The sequence below is a fragment of the Plectropomus leopardus genome, chromosome 12 (genome assembly GCF_026936395.1).
Source record: "Plectropomus leopardus strain MGB_pleo_1.0 chromosome 12, ASM2693639v1, whole genome shotgun sequence".
Lineage (NCBI taxonomy): Eukaryota > Metazoa > Chordata > Actinopteri > Perciformes > Serranidae > Plectropomus > Plectropomus leopardus.
In genome coordinates, this window is record NC_142187.1 from 8,984,087 (window position 1) to 8,999,153 (window position 15,067).

The 15,067-nt window shown below is 39.8% G+C and overlaps 1 protein-coding gene across 8 annotated transcripts in view; it reads left to right on the plus strand.

Moving 5' to 3' along the window:
- The window catches only part of LOC121951317 (disco-interacting protein 2 homolog C), a 224,121-nt gene that overhangs the window by 91,855 nt on the left and 117,199 nt on the right, over positions 1 to 15,067 (plus strand). The window contains exon 1 of one of the 8 annotated variants that reach the window (XM_088085032.1): positions 12,187 to 12,288. The exons of the other annotated variants lie outside the window; for them this stretch is intronic. Within the exon in view, the coding sequence (XP_087941158.1) occupies positions 12,282 to 12,288 (7 nt within the window). The 5' untranslated portion in view covers positions 12,187 to 12,281. Of the gene's footprint in view, positions 1 to 12,186; positions 12,289 to 15,067 lie in introns of those variants that run through there. 8 annotated transcript variants of the gene reach the window in all.

A 15,067-nucleotide genomic window follows, 5' to 3' on the forward strand; every position in this document is an offset into this window, starting at 1 on the left:
AGATTAACTATATAAATTGAGATACAGCTTATCATAAAATATTAAAGACCAAATTACTTATTATGAAAAGTTTGTTTTGCTGGTGAAAACAAACTATGAACAGCAGACTTTTGTATTTTTTTACAACATAGTGCCAGATTTTGTAATGAAAACTTGTCATTCGATCAATTTTGGACTCATGGCAGGTTTGAATCTTGCACTTGTCAAAAGGATTACTCCGTTGCTTGTTTACATTTATCATATACAAATGTTGTATCAACTGAAGTTCTACATGATAGAATTTCAATTGTGTTTATGCCAATCCCTGTCAGTTTACCTCCCATCTGTATTTGCACAGTAGAGCAGGGTTTCCTGTTGATCTTGTTCTTCATCTGTTATTGAAGTCAAGCCTGCCACAAATTTCATTCTACTTAGTTTAGGAAAATTTCTGTACAGTTAAGGATTAAAAAATAATAAATATAGAACAAATATAGTCCGTTAAACACTCAGAATGTCTTCATCACAATTTCCATTTGGCCGACACTTCTCAATCTGAAAATATCTGTGATTTTTGCACCTTACTTCGGTGATCAAATATTTTGTTTTGTGCCCAAGTGCCCGTTGATTCTTCTATACATGTACTTGGATTTAGTATTTTAAGTAGCGCGTAATCTCTTTGAAATGTTGAGTTTTTGGTGCTAATAGAGAAGTAACGCTTTTTACAATTGATATGTGTTAGGCTTTTATTTGACACTTGTCAGTAAAGATATACATCAAGTATGAAAAGAGAGAAAAGAGGTTTATACAACAAAGAGCACAGCCAGAATCAAACCAAGGGTTGTGATGCACATTTTAGACCACTGTTCCATTAATAGTCCCCCCAAAGTAAGATATTTTTCAGTACTTTATGGTTAAGTTATTTACGCCAAACTCTTCAAATGTTGTCTGCACACAAGAACTTTGTCCAGACAAATATCTAAAACTGTTCAGTGCACTACAATTTCTACCACTTTGTCTACACAGCCTCTTTTATCTCCCAGTTTTAAAAGTATTTGCGTCTTTCAGCTGCACAGCCAAGTTTTATTTAAAAAAGCCATCTTTCCAGCATTGAAGTACATCTTTAAGTCTGGTTTTAATTCTATTTTTCTGAGGACATATTTCAATTAGTACCAAAGAAGTATTGAGGTTTGATATCCAGCTCTAATATTTACACATTTAGCAGCTTCTTTTCTTCAGGACAGTTTGACAGAATATGTAGAATCAGTTCTACAATCTGCCCCTTACATGATGTTATTTTTTATCTCACCCACCATCAGCTCACCCTGCTGGCCAACTTTCAAACACCACTTTGAGTGAACCAGAGCTGCCGTTTCACACCCAGTTCCTGTGGTCACATCAGGCTGTTTTAGTTGTAACGCCCTTGTATTTCACATTTCTGCTGCCACACAGCTTTAAATCTGTTCTGAACGCTTTCCTTTCATAGTTTAAGAATTAACTGGGATATACAGCAGTTTGAGTTGTAGAGGTGAAATGTGTGGGAGAATCTATACTTAACTGCTTTCTCAGTGTCATTGTAATTTCTGTTTATGGAAGGTTACATTTTGCGAGAAAAAGAAAGTTCTCCACCCCAGACGGCTTCTGCCTTCAGCCGTAAAATGACTGAGAACTCTGCCACCACCCTCACTCATTATGTTGTGGTGAGCAGTGGAAAAGAACGTCTTTTTAAACCAAAGCTCTTGTTTCTTTTTGAGAAAGCTCTTAAGTCTTTGGAAGGTCAGTGTGACGTCTCAGCTGGATTCAGAGGTGACAGGAAAAGACGTCTGTCGTGTCCTTCAGTTGTGCTTTTTAACCATCTGCCCACTTTGATGTCCTCTCAGCTGTTGTTGCACCGCACTCTGAGGCTTTCTTCCTTTCTGGTGGTTTAATATTAATGATTGCAGCCATGTTTGATTTGGGAAGAGGCCTGAAGTGTGAATAGCGAGGTATCGGGGTTAAGGAAGTTTCTGTGTTCCCACACCTTGCAGTGTGTAGGAGTCCATTAGCGACAGTCGCGTGAGAGCTGAGGAAGCAGGGGGGGTTAGATGAGAAAGAGGAGAATGAAAAGAGGAAGAGATGATCAAAAACAGGAGAAAGAAGGGAATACAGAGATGGAGAAGAACAGTCTTCTGCTGACTAAACCTCAGGAGTGAAAGTGTTTTACTTGTAAGGAACAGTCAGATAGAGAGCGAGCTCCTGAGAGACTTAGGCAGAAACTGATCGTAGCTTTAACGGCCTGCACTCCTCTCAGATTAAAACCACATTGTTTTAGCAGCACACGCTGGTATTTCCTCTCGGTCGGGCTGCTCGGGGGCTGCAGGGTGGAGCACCGGGGGGAACGCGAGTGCCTTGCCAAGCAGCACTGCAGCTGACTCTCTGCAGCGGCACATGGAAGTACCTCTGCTGCTCTCACATGCCAGGCAAGAGAGGGAGAAGTCATCACTAGTTGTTAGGTCCTGGAGGGTTGAAGGGTGCACCGGTCGACTTTCTCAGGCTCCGTCTGTCAAGTGGAATAAAATGCAAGTAAAGTTTTGGCAAATTCAGGCTCATAAGGAGGGCTGACAAGCAGGGTCACATTCTGTGGCACTGCTTTGGATGAAATGGCTTCAGTAGCATCAAAAGGCTCAACGCTGCAGCAGTTTAAAAACCTGAAAATATCTTAAGAAAGAACCGATTTGGTGATTTGCACGCAACAAATGTCATGATATAGCTTTAAACTAGATTTCAAGGTTACAACAAACTATAGCTGCAGTGGTTTGCAGTTGAACTCACACTTGAACACACTTGAAGTCTTTTTTATATTGTATATAAAAAACAAGTTATTTTTAAATAAGCATTAATATGAGATTTTGCTAAATTGAACTAAATTGAACCTAGTGTAAACCTAAAATCATAGATGGACTATGATCTGGAAATCACCACTCCACTTAAATATAATGCAACAGAATATACTTCTGTTAGCCTAAAAATGGTGAGATTTTGTCAGAGAGATCGTGGATTGCTATTTTAAAATGGAATGAAAAAAATCAAACTGTTCTTATTCCTAGGTCATCTCATATCAACACTTTGTTTTTTCACTCGGCATCTCATAGGGATACACAAAGAAACCTTTAACATTAAATGTAAGGTACAGCTGAAACACATCGTCGCAGTTAGATTCAGACAACAAAACTACATCCTTAGCTTTAGAAAAAAGATCATGTGTGGGGTAAAGATATTTTTGTTACATTGCATAACATGGAGTCTTGTAAATACATCACGTGAGTGACATCAATGTGCGACGACCGTGCGTATATTACATAATGTGGGTTTCACATGGGATGAGAATGGCACTCTCCTTGATGAAAGTCTGTCCTGTTAGCCCATTCACCTCTTTCCCTCTGCGAACTTACTCACTCTTTACATTTGTTGCACGGATGGGTTTACATTGGAGTTAGTTGAAAGCCCTGAGCGTCTTATAAAGATGCTCAAGGATCCCTTCAGCCAAATATGATCTAGCTGCAAGATTTAGAATTGCATATTTTCCACATGCAGAGCTGCCATAACATGAGGTACAAACAAATGTCTCCTCTGATGGCTCAAAAAGAAGAGCAGCAAGTTCACAGAGTTCACATTACTACCCAGAATGCCTTTTTTGGAGTGAGCAGCATGGCATTGCCTCTCTGATTTTCTGGCTTCAGATACTTTATTTCCAAATACTCAGTAGGGGGAAGCCAGTCATATCTGGGATCTAGGTGTGAAAGGCTAATACTGTATGATGACTCTACACAGCCACTGGATTATGTACTCATCTGTGTGCATCTGTGTGTTTGTACTGTATATAATCTGCTGAAATTAAATGCACTTAAGTCAAGCCGAGGCAGAGTACTCACAGTTAAACCAAAACAGCAGTATAATCGAAGAAAACTGGCAACAATCGTCTCACAGGCTCAGTTTCCTAACCATTAGCACATCCCCCCCAGCTAAAGGGCTTGTGATTGGTTTAACCTGCACTTATTGAGGCTTTATTTATCCAGTGAAAGCTAACTGAGCACACATGGTTTTTTTACAGCAACGCCCTGCTTTATAGCTCACACATTTACAGGAGCATTCATCCGCTGGTGGCAGCTGAGCTCCTCCACTGCAGCAAATGGGGTTCTGTTTATTGTTAAAAGACTCAGTTAGGAGACGGTAGCCGCTCAGAGTCTCAATAGTCTTTTTCTACACCCAAGTCTTCTGACCGGGTCTAGATATTTGAACCTTTAACTTTGGTTTCTCTGAACTTGTAGCACAAGATTGTTGCTGGAATCACTGGGACTTGCTCTTTGCTGTGAAAGCAGTTTCTCTGATGTCCACAGAGGGTTGTGCATTCAGAAATCATATGAAAATCTACTCCTTATGGAAATCATATGAAAATCTACTAATCCAGGTGATTCTTGTCTGTACATCAGCAGTTTGAATAAAAAACAGGAACTGCTTGTAGCTAATGCTAGGACAAATGTATCACTTTTTCTCTGCCTAAAATGTCTTATCATGCGGTATACATCCACTCTCATCTTGCTCTGGAGCCAGAGTCTGCCAAGTATCGATCGCCATGGTATCCACTTCCTGTCGTCTACCAGTAAGTAGTGCCATTAAACGTGCACACACGGATTGCCACACACAACTATCAATCATGTTATCAAAATCCTTTATTATAGTCAAAGAAATAATTAAAAACAAACGTGTCAGAAATATATATACTTGAGCAAACATTAGTGTGATAAGAACTACCGGAAACCATATTTGGGAAAAATTTATCTGATGCCTACTCTCAGTTTTTAGTTTGGCCAATGTTCCATCCGCTAACATGGAGGGGATTTAGTACTTGTACTGCAGCCAGACACCAGGGGGCGATGTTCTGGCTTTACTTTTGGGGAGCTGTCATGTCTTCCATCTGTTTACAGTATATAGTCCTGACACATGACCCAGTACTTGGCTAGTAACAAATAACATTCAGTCTGTTGCCATGGGTCTTAGGTCTGTTTGTCAGTATATATCTAATACCAAAATTTATGGCAGTGGACTCACTCTGGACTTTTTGGTCAGAAAATTGACTACGATGGACCAGTTCTGACAAGTTTTCATTTGTGATCTCTATTCTTGCTAATGAATTTATGCATATCACAGCTTGCTAGTACTTTTTCTGGATTGGGTTGGGTATTGGACACATAAAGATCCCTCTACCCTTGACTCTGACACTGTCCTCCATGTGTCCATATTCTATATCTGGGGTATGATGAAAACCTCATCACATACAGGCAAAACCAAACCAAACCCTAAACAAGCAATTTCAGATATGTGTAGTGTAAAAGTGTTTATTTTAGGGTATGCAGTGTCATTCAAGTGCCGGTTAATGGTACTTCTGAGTAGCTCTTCTTATCCTAAAAATAACAACACTATTTATCTTATCTTTTACATCTCTTTTGGCATATCTGCACCGTGAAAATTCTTGATTCTGTCGCCCCGTTACCACTGGGAGGAAACATAAACTCAAGCATCATAAAAAAACCCAATGAGAAATGTTGTAGTTGCTGCACTGCACCTCTCTGTGCTGTGTTGTACATTTCCTGGCTAACACAGCTGCTCAGCCGCTCGGTTCCCCCCTGAGATCACAGTCAGCTACACCGAGAGCCAAAGTCTGGGTCAACACTTCCTCCTCCTCCGTTTCTCCAGATTGCAGCTGGCGGATGTAATTGAATTAAGGAGGAAGCTTTGTGTTTTGGCTGGTGGAAGGATGGATGTGATGCATGAATGGGTACCTGTTGGTGTTGATGTGTTTTTGATTAAGTAGCAAGCGCTAGGATTAAAGAAAAGCTTAATTTTTTTTCTTTCATTTTCATAGTCTTGATTTATGCTGGGAAAGGATTTGCTAAACATCCACGCTGTTGTTCAGGACCGCAGTCATATACTTTATAAATACACATCTGTGAGCTGCCCAGTGCAACAGCTAACTGTGTGCCAACTTAACACGTCTGCCAAAGCAATCAGGAGTTCAAGTGTTTCGGTCAAATAAATGTTTAGTTTTTTTTTTAGGCTTGGTTTTCACTTCCACTGTCAAAATGTTTTTAGTCTTTTACCCTGAGGCCGAACTCTCAGGCACTGAAGAGCACAACAACTCTGCCAATACATGATGTCACACCTAAAGCCATCACTACTGTCACTTTGAATTAAAATGTGTTTTAATTTTGGGCCCTGCGAACATATATACTTACTTTATTTTCATTGTAAAATAAGTATCATTAACTCACTACCTGTTGGCTCCAGAGGTCATGAAGTTCTGTCTTTCGTACACTGGATGTTGTCATCTTCTGCACTCACTATAGGAAGGAACTTTGGATTTGGTGCACGTTTCTGTGAGGTGTATGGAAAGATGTTTTGGCTTGGTGGAAATGTTTGCTTTTTCCAGAGCTTTTAAGCACATCTGGTGACATCACATCATAGGTAACCACTTTATAGAGAGTTGTTGAGATGGTTTTAGCTAAAAACTAATTGCTATATGACAGATACTGTATCCCAAATCCAGATAAGATAACTGAGATTGAGTTGATTTAGGAGTCCAGAATAGATCAGCTGCTGACTCATCTCTTTGCCTAATTCCACAGGAGTCAGTTTTCTTTCCAGGCAGAGAGCCAAACAAAAGTCAGATAACATTTTGTTGGAGTAAAAATAAGAAAGCATGTTGAAAGGTCGCTGTTAGCATTTTTGGCACATGTGAAACCAGTCATACCATACATATGAAGCAAATTAAACCCAACCTTTTAGCTCCTCCAGTCGATAATTGTCCTGACTTGCGAGGCAGCATCATATTCCTCTTAATGACCCAGACCAGAGCACGTGGGCTCCAATCACACACGGTGAATTTTGGGAAGTGTGCGTCTATTTTGAGTGTGTGTGGTCGCTCCTGTGGGTTTCCTCTAAGTAGCTTTTAGCAGGGGTTTGATAAGACTTCAACACACACTCTGGCACACACACACTCTGTTAAACCCAATAGCCTTACAGGGCATTAAAGCCCCATTTTCATTTTCTCTAAAGCAGCTTTTGTTTGAAGGCGTGTGAAATGTGCCGGGCTCCCCTGATAACACAGCACTTTGGAGGTTATCGACTGGCAGAGGTCTGTGCTGAAGTGATCTCTATCGGATCTTTACTGTGATGGGTTGCATACTTTCTCACGTGCCAGCTCGTATTCTGTTATATCTTTAATCTTTTTTTGGGAACTAAAGATCTTTCAAGTGGTTTCTTTTATCGTTGTAGTCGGCTGATGATGGATTTGGAGATTATTTGTCATCATTTAGGTTAAAGGGAAGGGAGCAGGGGCAGCTTGGAGGAACAGCCAGGTTAGCAGGCATCCTCTTTAATGTGGACAAGATGGATTTACTTTCACTGCCAACTTCTCTGCCAATATCTGCCCTGCTGAAACATCAGATGTGCGAGAAGCTGGATTTTTGCCAGCATCTGGGCTTTTAACCTGTTGCTTACTTCTCACCTCCCTGTGGAGGGGTTTAAGAGAAAGTTGACTGATTAATAACGTATTACAACAAACAAAAACAAATGTACCAGTAATACTTTACAATGTGTTAAATATTGTTTATCAGTAGTTTATACGCACATGCTAAAGGGCTGCAACAGTTTGTGCATTTGTGCCAAACCATCATGGTAAAAGGGACCCGGTTCGGTGCACACTGCTGCGCACAGAATACAGGCTGTGTACTGTAGATTAATGCACATAATGTGGAACCAAAGTTCCCAAGAGAAACTGTCAGCCATAAATTCAGCAAAATGTGCCGAGATTAGCTAAACACACTGATTGGAGTGTGAGTCAGTGACACTACAGTGAGTGCAGATCTATTTTAACCAATATTAGAATTTTAGGGCTGATATTGATTATTAGTAGTTAATCAGACCGATAACCAATATTTGGAACCGATATGCATTTACAATAAAAATTAAAATCCTTCTGTCAGTATGTAGAATTCAGAATATAACAAGTCATTCAAGTGAAAATTTAAATTAAAAAAATGAATACATAAAAATAGCTCCTTAAGGTATTACAAAGTAAAAGTTCCTCCCATACTGACCCTTTCTTTGCACTTTTTTAATTAATTAATTTTATTGGGAATCATTAAAATAAAATGCCAATACATATAATCGGCAAAACGCCAAAATATTGTCACCAACAGTCGTCCAGGTGCAACATGACTGAGCATTTTATGTTTGCAAAAGTTGGATCTTAACATGCATGTTGGTTCAGTGTGCATTAGTTTGACATTTCAGTTTGCATTGTTTTTTTTTTCAGTTTTAACGTCACACTTGCAGCTAACTGTCTAGCTTTGATAGGGAGGACTCATGGCGCGGACTCTGAAGTGAGTTTCTAAATGTCATAAATGAAAAAAAAAGTTATTAAGTGTAGAAATTCACTAGCGGAGACCACAGTGCTTAACCCCAACACGACTATAACGTGTTCCCTCAGCCCCTCGCCCATCCATTCTAACTGCTGCTCTGTTTGCATTTCTGCACTCATCTGTTCCTGCAGTTAATTCTCTCAGTAGACCTGCAGAGCCATGTACCTACAGTGCAGCCCATTAGAAGCTGACTGAGTGTGACTGAGGGGGTTTTCTGTTTGGACTCCATGATGGATTCAGCAGAGGGCAAACTGGAGGTCTTTTGCCCTCCTAGCACTACGGATTTAACTTAAAGTTTTAGCCTCTGCATAGTGAGTATCTTTTTCGTATCTTGTTTTTATTCCCCCTGTCTTATCTGACCTCATTTAATCTACTGTTCTCATGAGTGAAGTGCTTGCGTGAAGAATCTCTGTAGTTGACAGACAGCTGCATTAACTGCAGGTTGATTGTGATCAAAAATCAGGTGGGTTTTCTTCTTTTCTAAAGGACATGCTAAGAAACATTTATAGTTTTCACTTGACCCACATCCCCTCCATAAGGTGGTCAAAGGTCAGTGTCAACTGGAGGACAGTGAAGAGTTTTGTTTGACTGCTTTGGTATTATTGCTGCCATGTCAGTAAAGATGACAGAGAAGTACTGTAAAAACAGTGAGTTTGTTTATGTGATTTATGTGTTTGTCACAAGTCTAACTGTCAAAATTTCAGCCCTCAAGGTAAATATCATGTGACTGAAAGCCAATTCTACCTGTGGCAAGCTCTCTCTGTGTGTGTGTGTGTGTGTGTGTGTGTGTGTGTGTGTGTGTGTGTGTGTGTGTGTGTGTGTGTGTGTGTGTGTGTGTTGGCACAGTGGGACTGCAGTAGTATTGAGTATCAAAGGTTATCTTGCTCTATTTTTGGAATGTCTTCTGTAGGCAAATATCTAGTGGCTGCAGGATCCGGTCTGTTGGTCACTCTGTCTCTCTCTATCTCTCTCTCTCACACACACACACACACACACACACACACACACACACACACACACACACACACACACACACACACACACACACACAAATACATACACACTGATATACGCTCATAAGTTATACATTATGTGTTCTTTACCTTGACTTGGCTCAACAAACTAACTTGTGTTTTTGTGCTCAAACATTATTTCAAATATCCAAAGTTCATAACCGTACCTTTAATGAATAGAATAATGTAATATTTTCTCCTTGACTGTCCGTTCCATCTTTTATGAGTTCTCTAAACAAAAAGACAACAGGTGCTGCTGATCAGTCTTGAATGCACTTTTGATTTGACTTTATCGACTCTTCCCTATAATCTGATTATATCAGAGCAGGATATGATGTTATATAAATATATATTAAAAATTCCAGTGATTACCAGAGATCATTAAACAGCCCTTAATGCATGTGTCATTCTGTGAAATGTGTTATTAATGTAATCTGTGGTAATCTGCTGTAAAAGATACACGACACTCAGCCTGCTGGAAAAACCGACCCAAATCCTCGAGTGCCAGTCAGTGCGCTCACATCACAAGATGACCAACTAGACAGGGGACTTTCCTCTGACACGTAGGTCAGGTCAGGTTGTTGAAGCTCGGCGTTGTGAGAAAACAATGTATTGGGACGACAGAGGTGGCTGAACTGCTGATGTAAATGCCAAACTCTTTCTCGATGCTCTACGAGTTCCTCACTGTTGGTTTTTATTCAGGAAATGAAGCCACTCTGGGTTTTTTTATTCTGGTCAACTTCCCCTGAGAATCAGAACTAAAAATACTCAAATCTGGCTTTGAGTGACATTATTTAGTTTTATTAGAAAATATTTGAGTGCTCTTGATGCAGTGATTTCTTGTTTTAGAAAAACTGTGATCACACTTACAGCCTCAGATTTTATTTTGAGTTTGGGAATATTTTCACACAATTGACCATCAGGAAATGATTGCTTTTACAACAGGGATTCCCCGGGCAGAGAGGAATTTAAAGAGGCATGCAAAGATATGACAAATGTTATTTGATGTGCAGAAGTTGTGGTCAAGAAATCTGTAAGGTCTGTCAAAGTGAGAATTCATGATCCTGGCAACATTTGGAACTTTTTATGGTGTCTGCTGTACGCTTCAGCTGCCAGACAGATGTCTTGGAATTTATTTTGATGTAGTTTTTGTAGGTGGCGCTCTGTCGTTACTGTTCATCCACCCAACCGTCAGGTTCTTCTTATGTTTAGTTCCCAAAAAAACAGAAGCATAAAACTTGCTATTTTTTTCTAGGAATGATTGATTAATAGTGAATAAATGAAAATAATAATTATATAATAATAAAAATTATATGGATAAAGGCTAAATTGCAATTTTTCAACAGTAATCTGTAAAGAAATTAGAAAAAAATATCTTTTTTTCATATCAAATCATTGCATTTTGCAGTTTAATTCTTTAAATGAGACCCTGCAAACTGCCTTGCATGTGGCTGATATTTGCTAAATCAAGATCAAGTCAATCAAGTCCTCTTGAAAGCTTCCTTCCTGCTGAATTGTGATGTGATGAGCCTATTGTAGTTACCAAAATATGACCTCACGAGTTCCATTTTAAGGCAACTAAAAGCTCCCAAAGTGAGGGCAGACTTTGTAATACAGTGGTTGAGTATTTTTTCCACTTGTAAAGGTGTGTACAGGGCTGTGCAGTCAACTTTCCAGGGTTTTATACTTACTACTGTGTTTTATTGTGTGTGTCTGTCATCATGTCTGTGACGGTTACTATAGACATCATCTCTGGAAGGTCATGAGGTTCAGCAGCTGTGCGTTCAGTTAGACTCAACAGTTCAGAGGACTTGTTTTAAGTCGTTTAGCCAGTTGAAGTTGAAAAATGACTTCAGATCATGTAATTCTAAATGTAAACAAAGTGGAGAGACAAAAATGGAGAGACGATAAATTATAATTAATTAATTATAAAATAAACTGAGAACATCTATAGTAACAGATTAGACTAACATTAGTTTACCTTTTTATGGTTTAAGTCTGAACATTACAGTAAATATCAATGACTAAGTAAGAGTTAGCACTCCGGTAATTATCACAACATTAATTTCATCCAAATTGCCCTGCTCCTGTTGGCAGTTATCACCATAGTAACCACCAGAAATGGGAGTTACACACCCCGAGGGATAGAAGCTGGGGATATGAGGACAAGCCTACGGGGAGAAGTGTGTGTGTGTGTGTGTGTGTGTGTGTGTGTGTGTGTGTGTGTGTGTGTGTGTGTGTGTGTGTGTGTGTGTCCTCTCTCTCACCTCACTGTGAAGTCGGCCGACAAACAAACCAATTTGTTTGTTTTGCTGATGTCGCTGGGCAGCGTGTTTGGGCAGGCAGGTTGGACCGTACCAACTGAGGGGAGACGGGGGGGCTTGTTGTTTATATTCAGACAGAGACACACACACACACACACACACACACACACACACACACACATTAAAAAAGGAAAGTTTGGTGAAGTAATTGCTAACCAATCCTCTGCTGCAATGTCTGTGTGTGTGTGTGTGTGTGTGTGTGTGTGTGTGTGTGTGTTAAGAACAAAGGCAGCATCAGTAGCTAAATGTCAGCAGACACCTTCAGCCCTTTGTTTGTGGAGGAGGTTGACCTGCTCCTCTTTGAAACTAATAAGCTGCTTGTCTTGTGTGTGTGCGTGCTAATCGAGACAGTGTGCGAGCTTGTGTGTGTGTCCTGCCAATGGGGAATAAGCAACCACTGTTTTCACACACTGAGCGGTGGGGAGAACCACAGACGAGGACGGAGGCTCGTCTGAGAGGAGCATGAAGCTAAGTTTGTCAGTTTTTCACTCCTGCTGCCTGTTAGCATTATGCTGGGTGAGTACGTTGTGTGTGTGTGTGTGTGTGTGTGTGTTTGTGTGTTTACGAGCTGATTTTCTGGATCTAATTAGACTAATTGGAGAAATGTTTCACAGTTCTTTGGCTTCACTTAATTTATTTCTCTCATTGATTGGAAGAGTTAGTGTATGTTCCAGCATTTTAAATGAACTTTGGCAAAATGTTAAAGTTATTATTCAGGTTGCAATCGGTTGTGCACTGAACGATCACGAGCACCATGACTTAGAATAGAATAGAATATTCCTTTATTGATCCCCCATATTGTTACTAATAACAATATATTGTTGTAGTAATAGTGTGCGATATATAATGTGATAGTAGTGCCTCTGTGTGCTCTGTCATGTGTTTCTTGCTGTGAGTAAATGCTGTTCGTTGGGTGTCTGTGTACACACGATGCTGATGACGTGATATGACGAGCTATGCTGTACTTGACACAAACTCTGCTGACTTAACTTCCGTGGGCATTATATTAAAGTGAAGTGGGTTATACCCTTTCCAGTATGATTCAAGGCTGCTTGAGGCAAAACAAAGATTATATTGTGGTAATAATGCACAAACCTGAATGCTTATAAAGAAAATAAAGAACTATATAATCACAGTATACTTGGGAGTGCCTTATTCCATTATTATATTTTACTTTATTTCTTTATTGATAAGGACAACACAACATTTCTGTGGCTAAGTGTTTTAAACCCAAAGAAGTGACAGGTTAAAATATATGACAGTCACCAACCTGGCCACCAGCAATGTTAGCCATTGACATTTGGTTAAATTTAGGTTCTGATATCGTGTGACCAGAATTCAATGTCAGGACAACGTCTGATGCCAACATCAATTTGACCTCGAATACGGACAATAGAGGAAATTGGTATTTTGCTGGTTTTAAGATGTGTTGTTAAGTAACCAAATTCTCAGGCTGATTTTTTCTAGAATTAAGACATTTGTTCATGAGGCAGAGAGAACAAAACCCAATGTCTGCAAACGTCACAATGTTAACGTCCACATGAGGTGAAATTCTAACATCATTAGACATTTAAAGTGTGTAAGTCACCCCGATTTTCATTTCAACCAAAATTTTAGCGTCTGTGTGATGTAAGAGTCCAATGGCTACTTTCAACTTAAAGTTCTGTATTTTGCATCTGCTTTGTCTTGTTGTCTGGCGCATTTGATTTTACTGTAAAGCACTTTAGTACTTTGGGATGTCTGATCTACAAAAGCGTCATTCAAAGAAATTTTAAATAGTTGTTAGCATCAGCAAAAACAGTCAAAGTAAAAGTAGCAGTAGTCAGTTGTGAAAAGTAACATTTACTCAAGAATTGTGCTGAAGGACAATTTTGATGTGCCTCTTAAGTCATGCTGTTTAGTGCTACCTTATTCTAATACTCCACTACATCTGCTGCACTGCAGTTAGTGATACTGCCATGAATAACAGAGACAGATGTAGCATTGGTGGCGTTGATAGTAATAGTTCATAGCAGCAGTAGTCTTATAGAATGATCAGTGGTTTAATCGTTAAACAGTGTTGATCTTGTTATTTCACTTCTAATTACTGACTGACACGTTTCAGTCTGATGAGCTGGATTAACACAGTGTGCACTTTAATGAACTGACTGCACTGAAGAAGCCACGCGCTGCAGACAAATTCATTTCCTCCATCGTTTCATGCCGTCGAACATAAACTGTGATGGGGACTTTCCACCCAGAGCTTCTTATTGTGCGTGTAATGGTTTGACTGGAGCTGAAGCCAGCACAGTTAGCTCTGTTTTTCCAGAAGTGCACAGGATGAGCCCGTAAATCATTGAAACTGCGTCTTCAGCTTCCATACATCTATAATTGCACTGAATGTGCCATGAGGAAAAACGGTTACACGCTCTCCTCTCAAATTTTATGACAAGCAGAGGGGGAAATGTGTTATTTTAACACCTTTTGACAAGTAGTTTGCTCCTTTTTTGCCACGTGTACTTTATCTATCGCTCAGATGGGAGATGTTACCATGAGCATTTTTGATTTTTTTCTCTTTGCTTCTACAGTTGGAAATGTAAAGGAAAAGAAAACGACACTGCTCAACATCAAGTAGGCAAAAAGATGCCAAAAAGCTGTCACAGTTTTGCTGTCCAGGGAAAATGTCATAACTCTAAAATGTCCTGCGTTTATGAGTCAAAAGATGAACAGCCGTAATTCAACTTGACAGCCATCAATTTAGTTTTTTCCAGCCGTTTTCCCAGCATGCAGAAAATCACTGTCATTGAAGGTGAAGCATGAAAATGCCAACACTGGACTTGTTTTTTCACCTGACAGTGATGAAATCCAAAACCATGTAATGCAAAGTTCAAATGTATAGGTGACAAACATGCTTGATGTGCCTGCATATGAGCTTCTTCCTCTGTGTGTGTGTGTGTGTGTGTGTGTGTGTGTGTGTGTGTGTGTGTGTGTGTGTGTGTGTGATTGTTTCTGCCTGTGTGAAGGTGAGTTTCAGTCCTGAGTCAGCGTGTTGTTACTGTAAACACCTGCTTGCACACCTGCTGCCTCCTGTGTGTGTGTGTATTTGTGTGTGTGTGAGTTTCCTTGCCCTCATTCCCGGGGGAGTCCTTGGGCGTTTCCTCTCGGCTCAACTGTGTGTTTATGTGTGTTTGTATGTGTGTTTAATGGATGGAAATCTCTGTGTGTCTATGGGATTGTGTGTTTATTGGCTTCCTCTTTCCATTATCTTATATAAATTATGTCTCTAATTATTGTCAATATTTTTTGCTAATTCCAG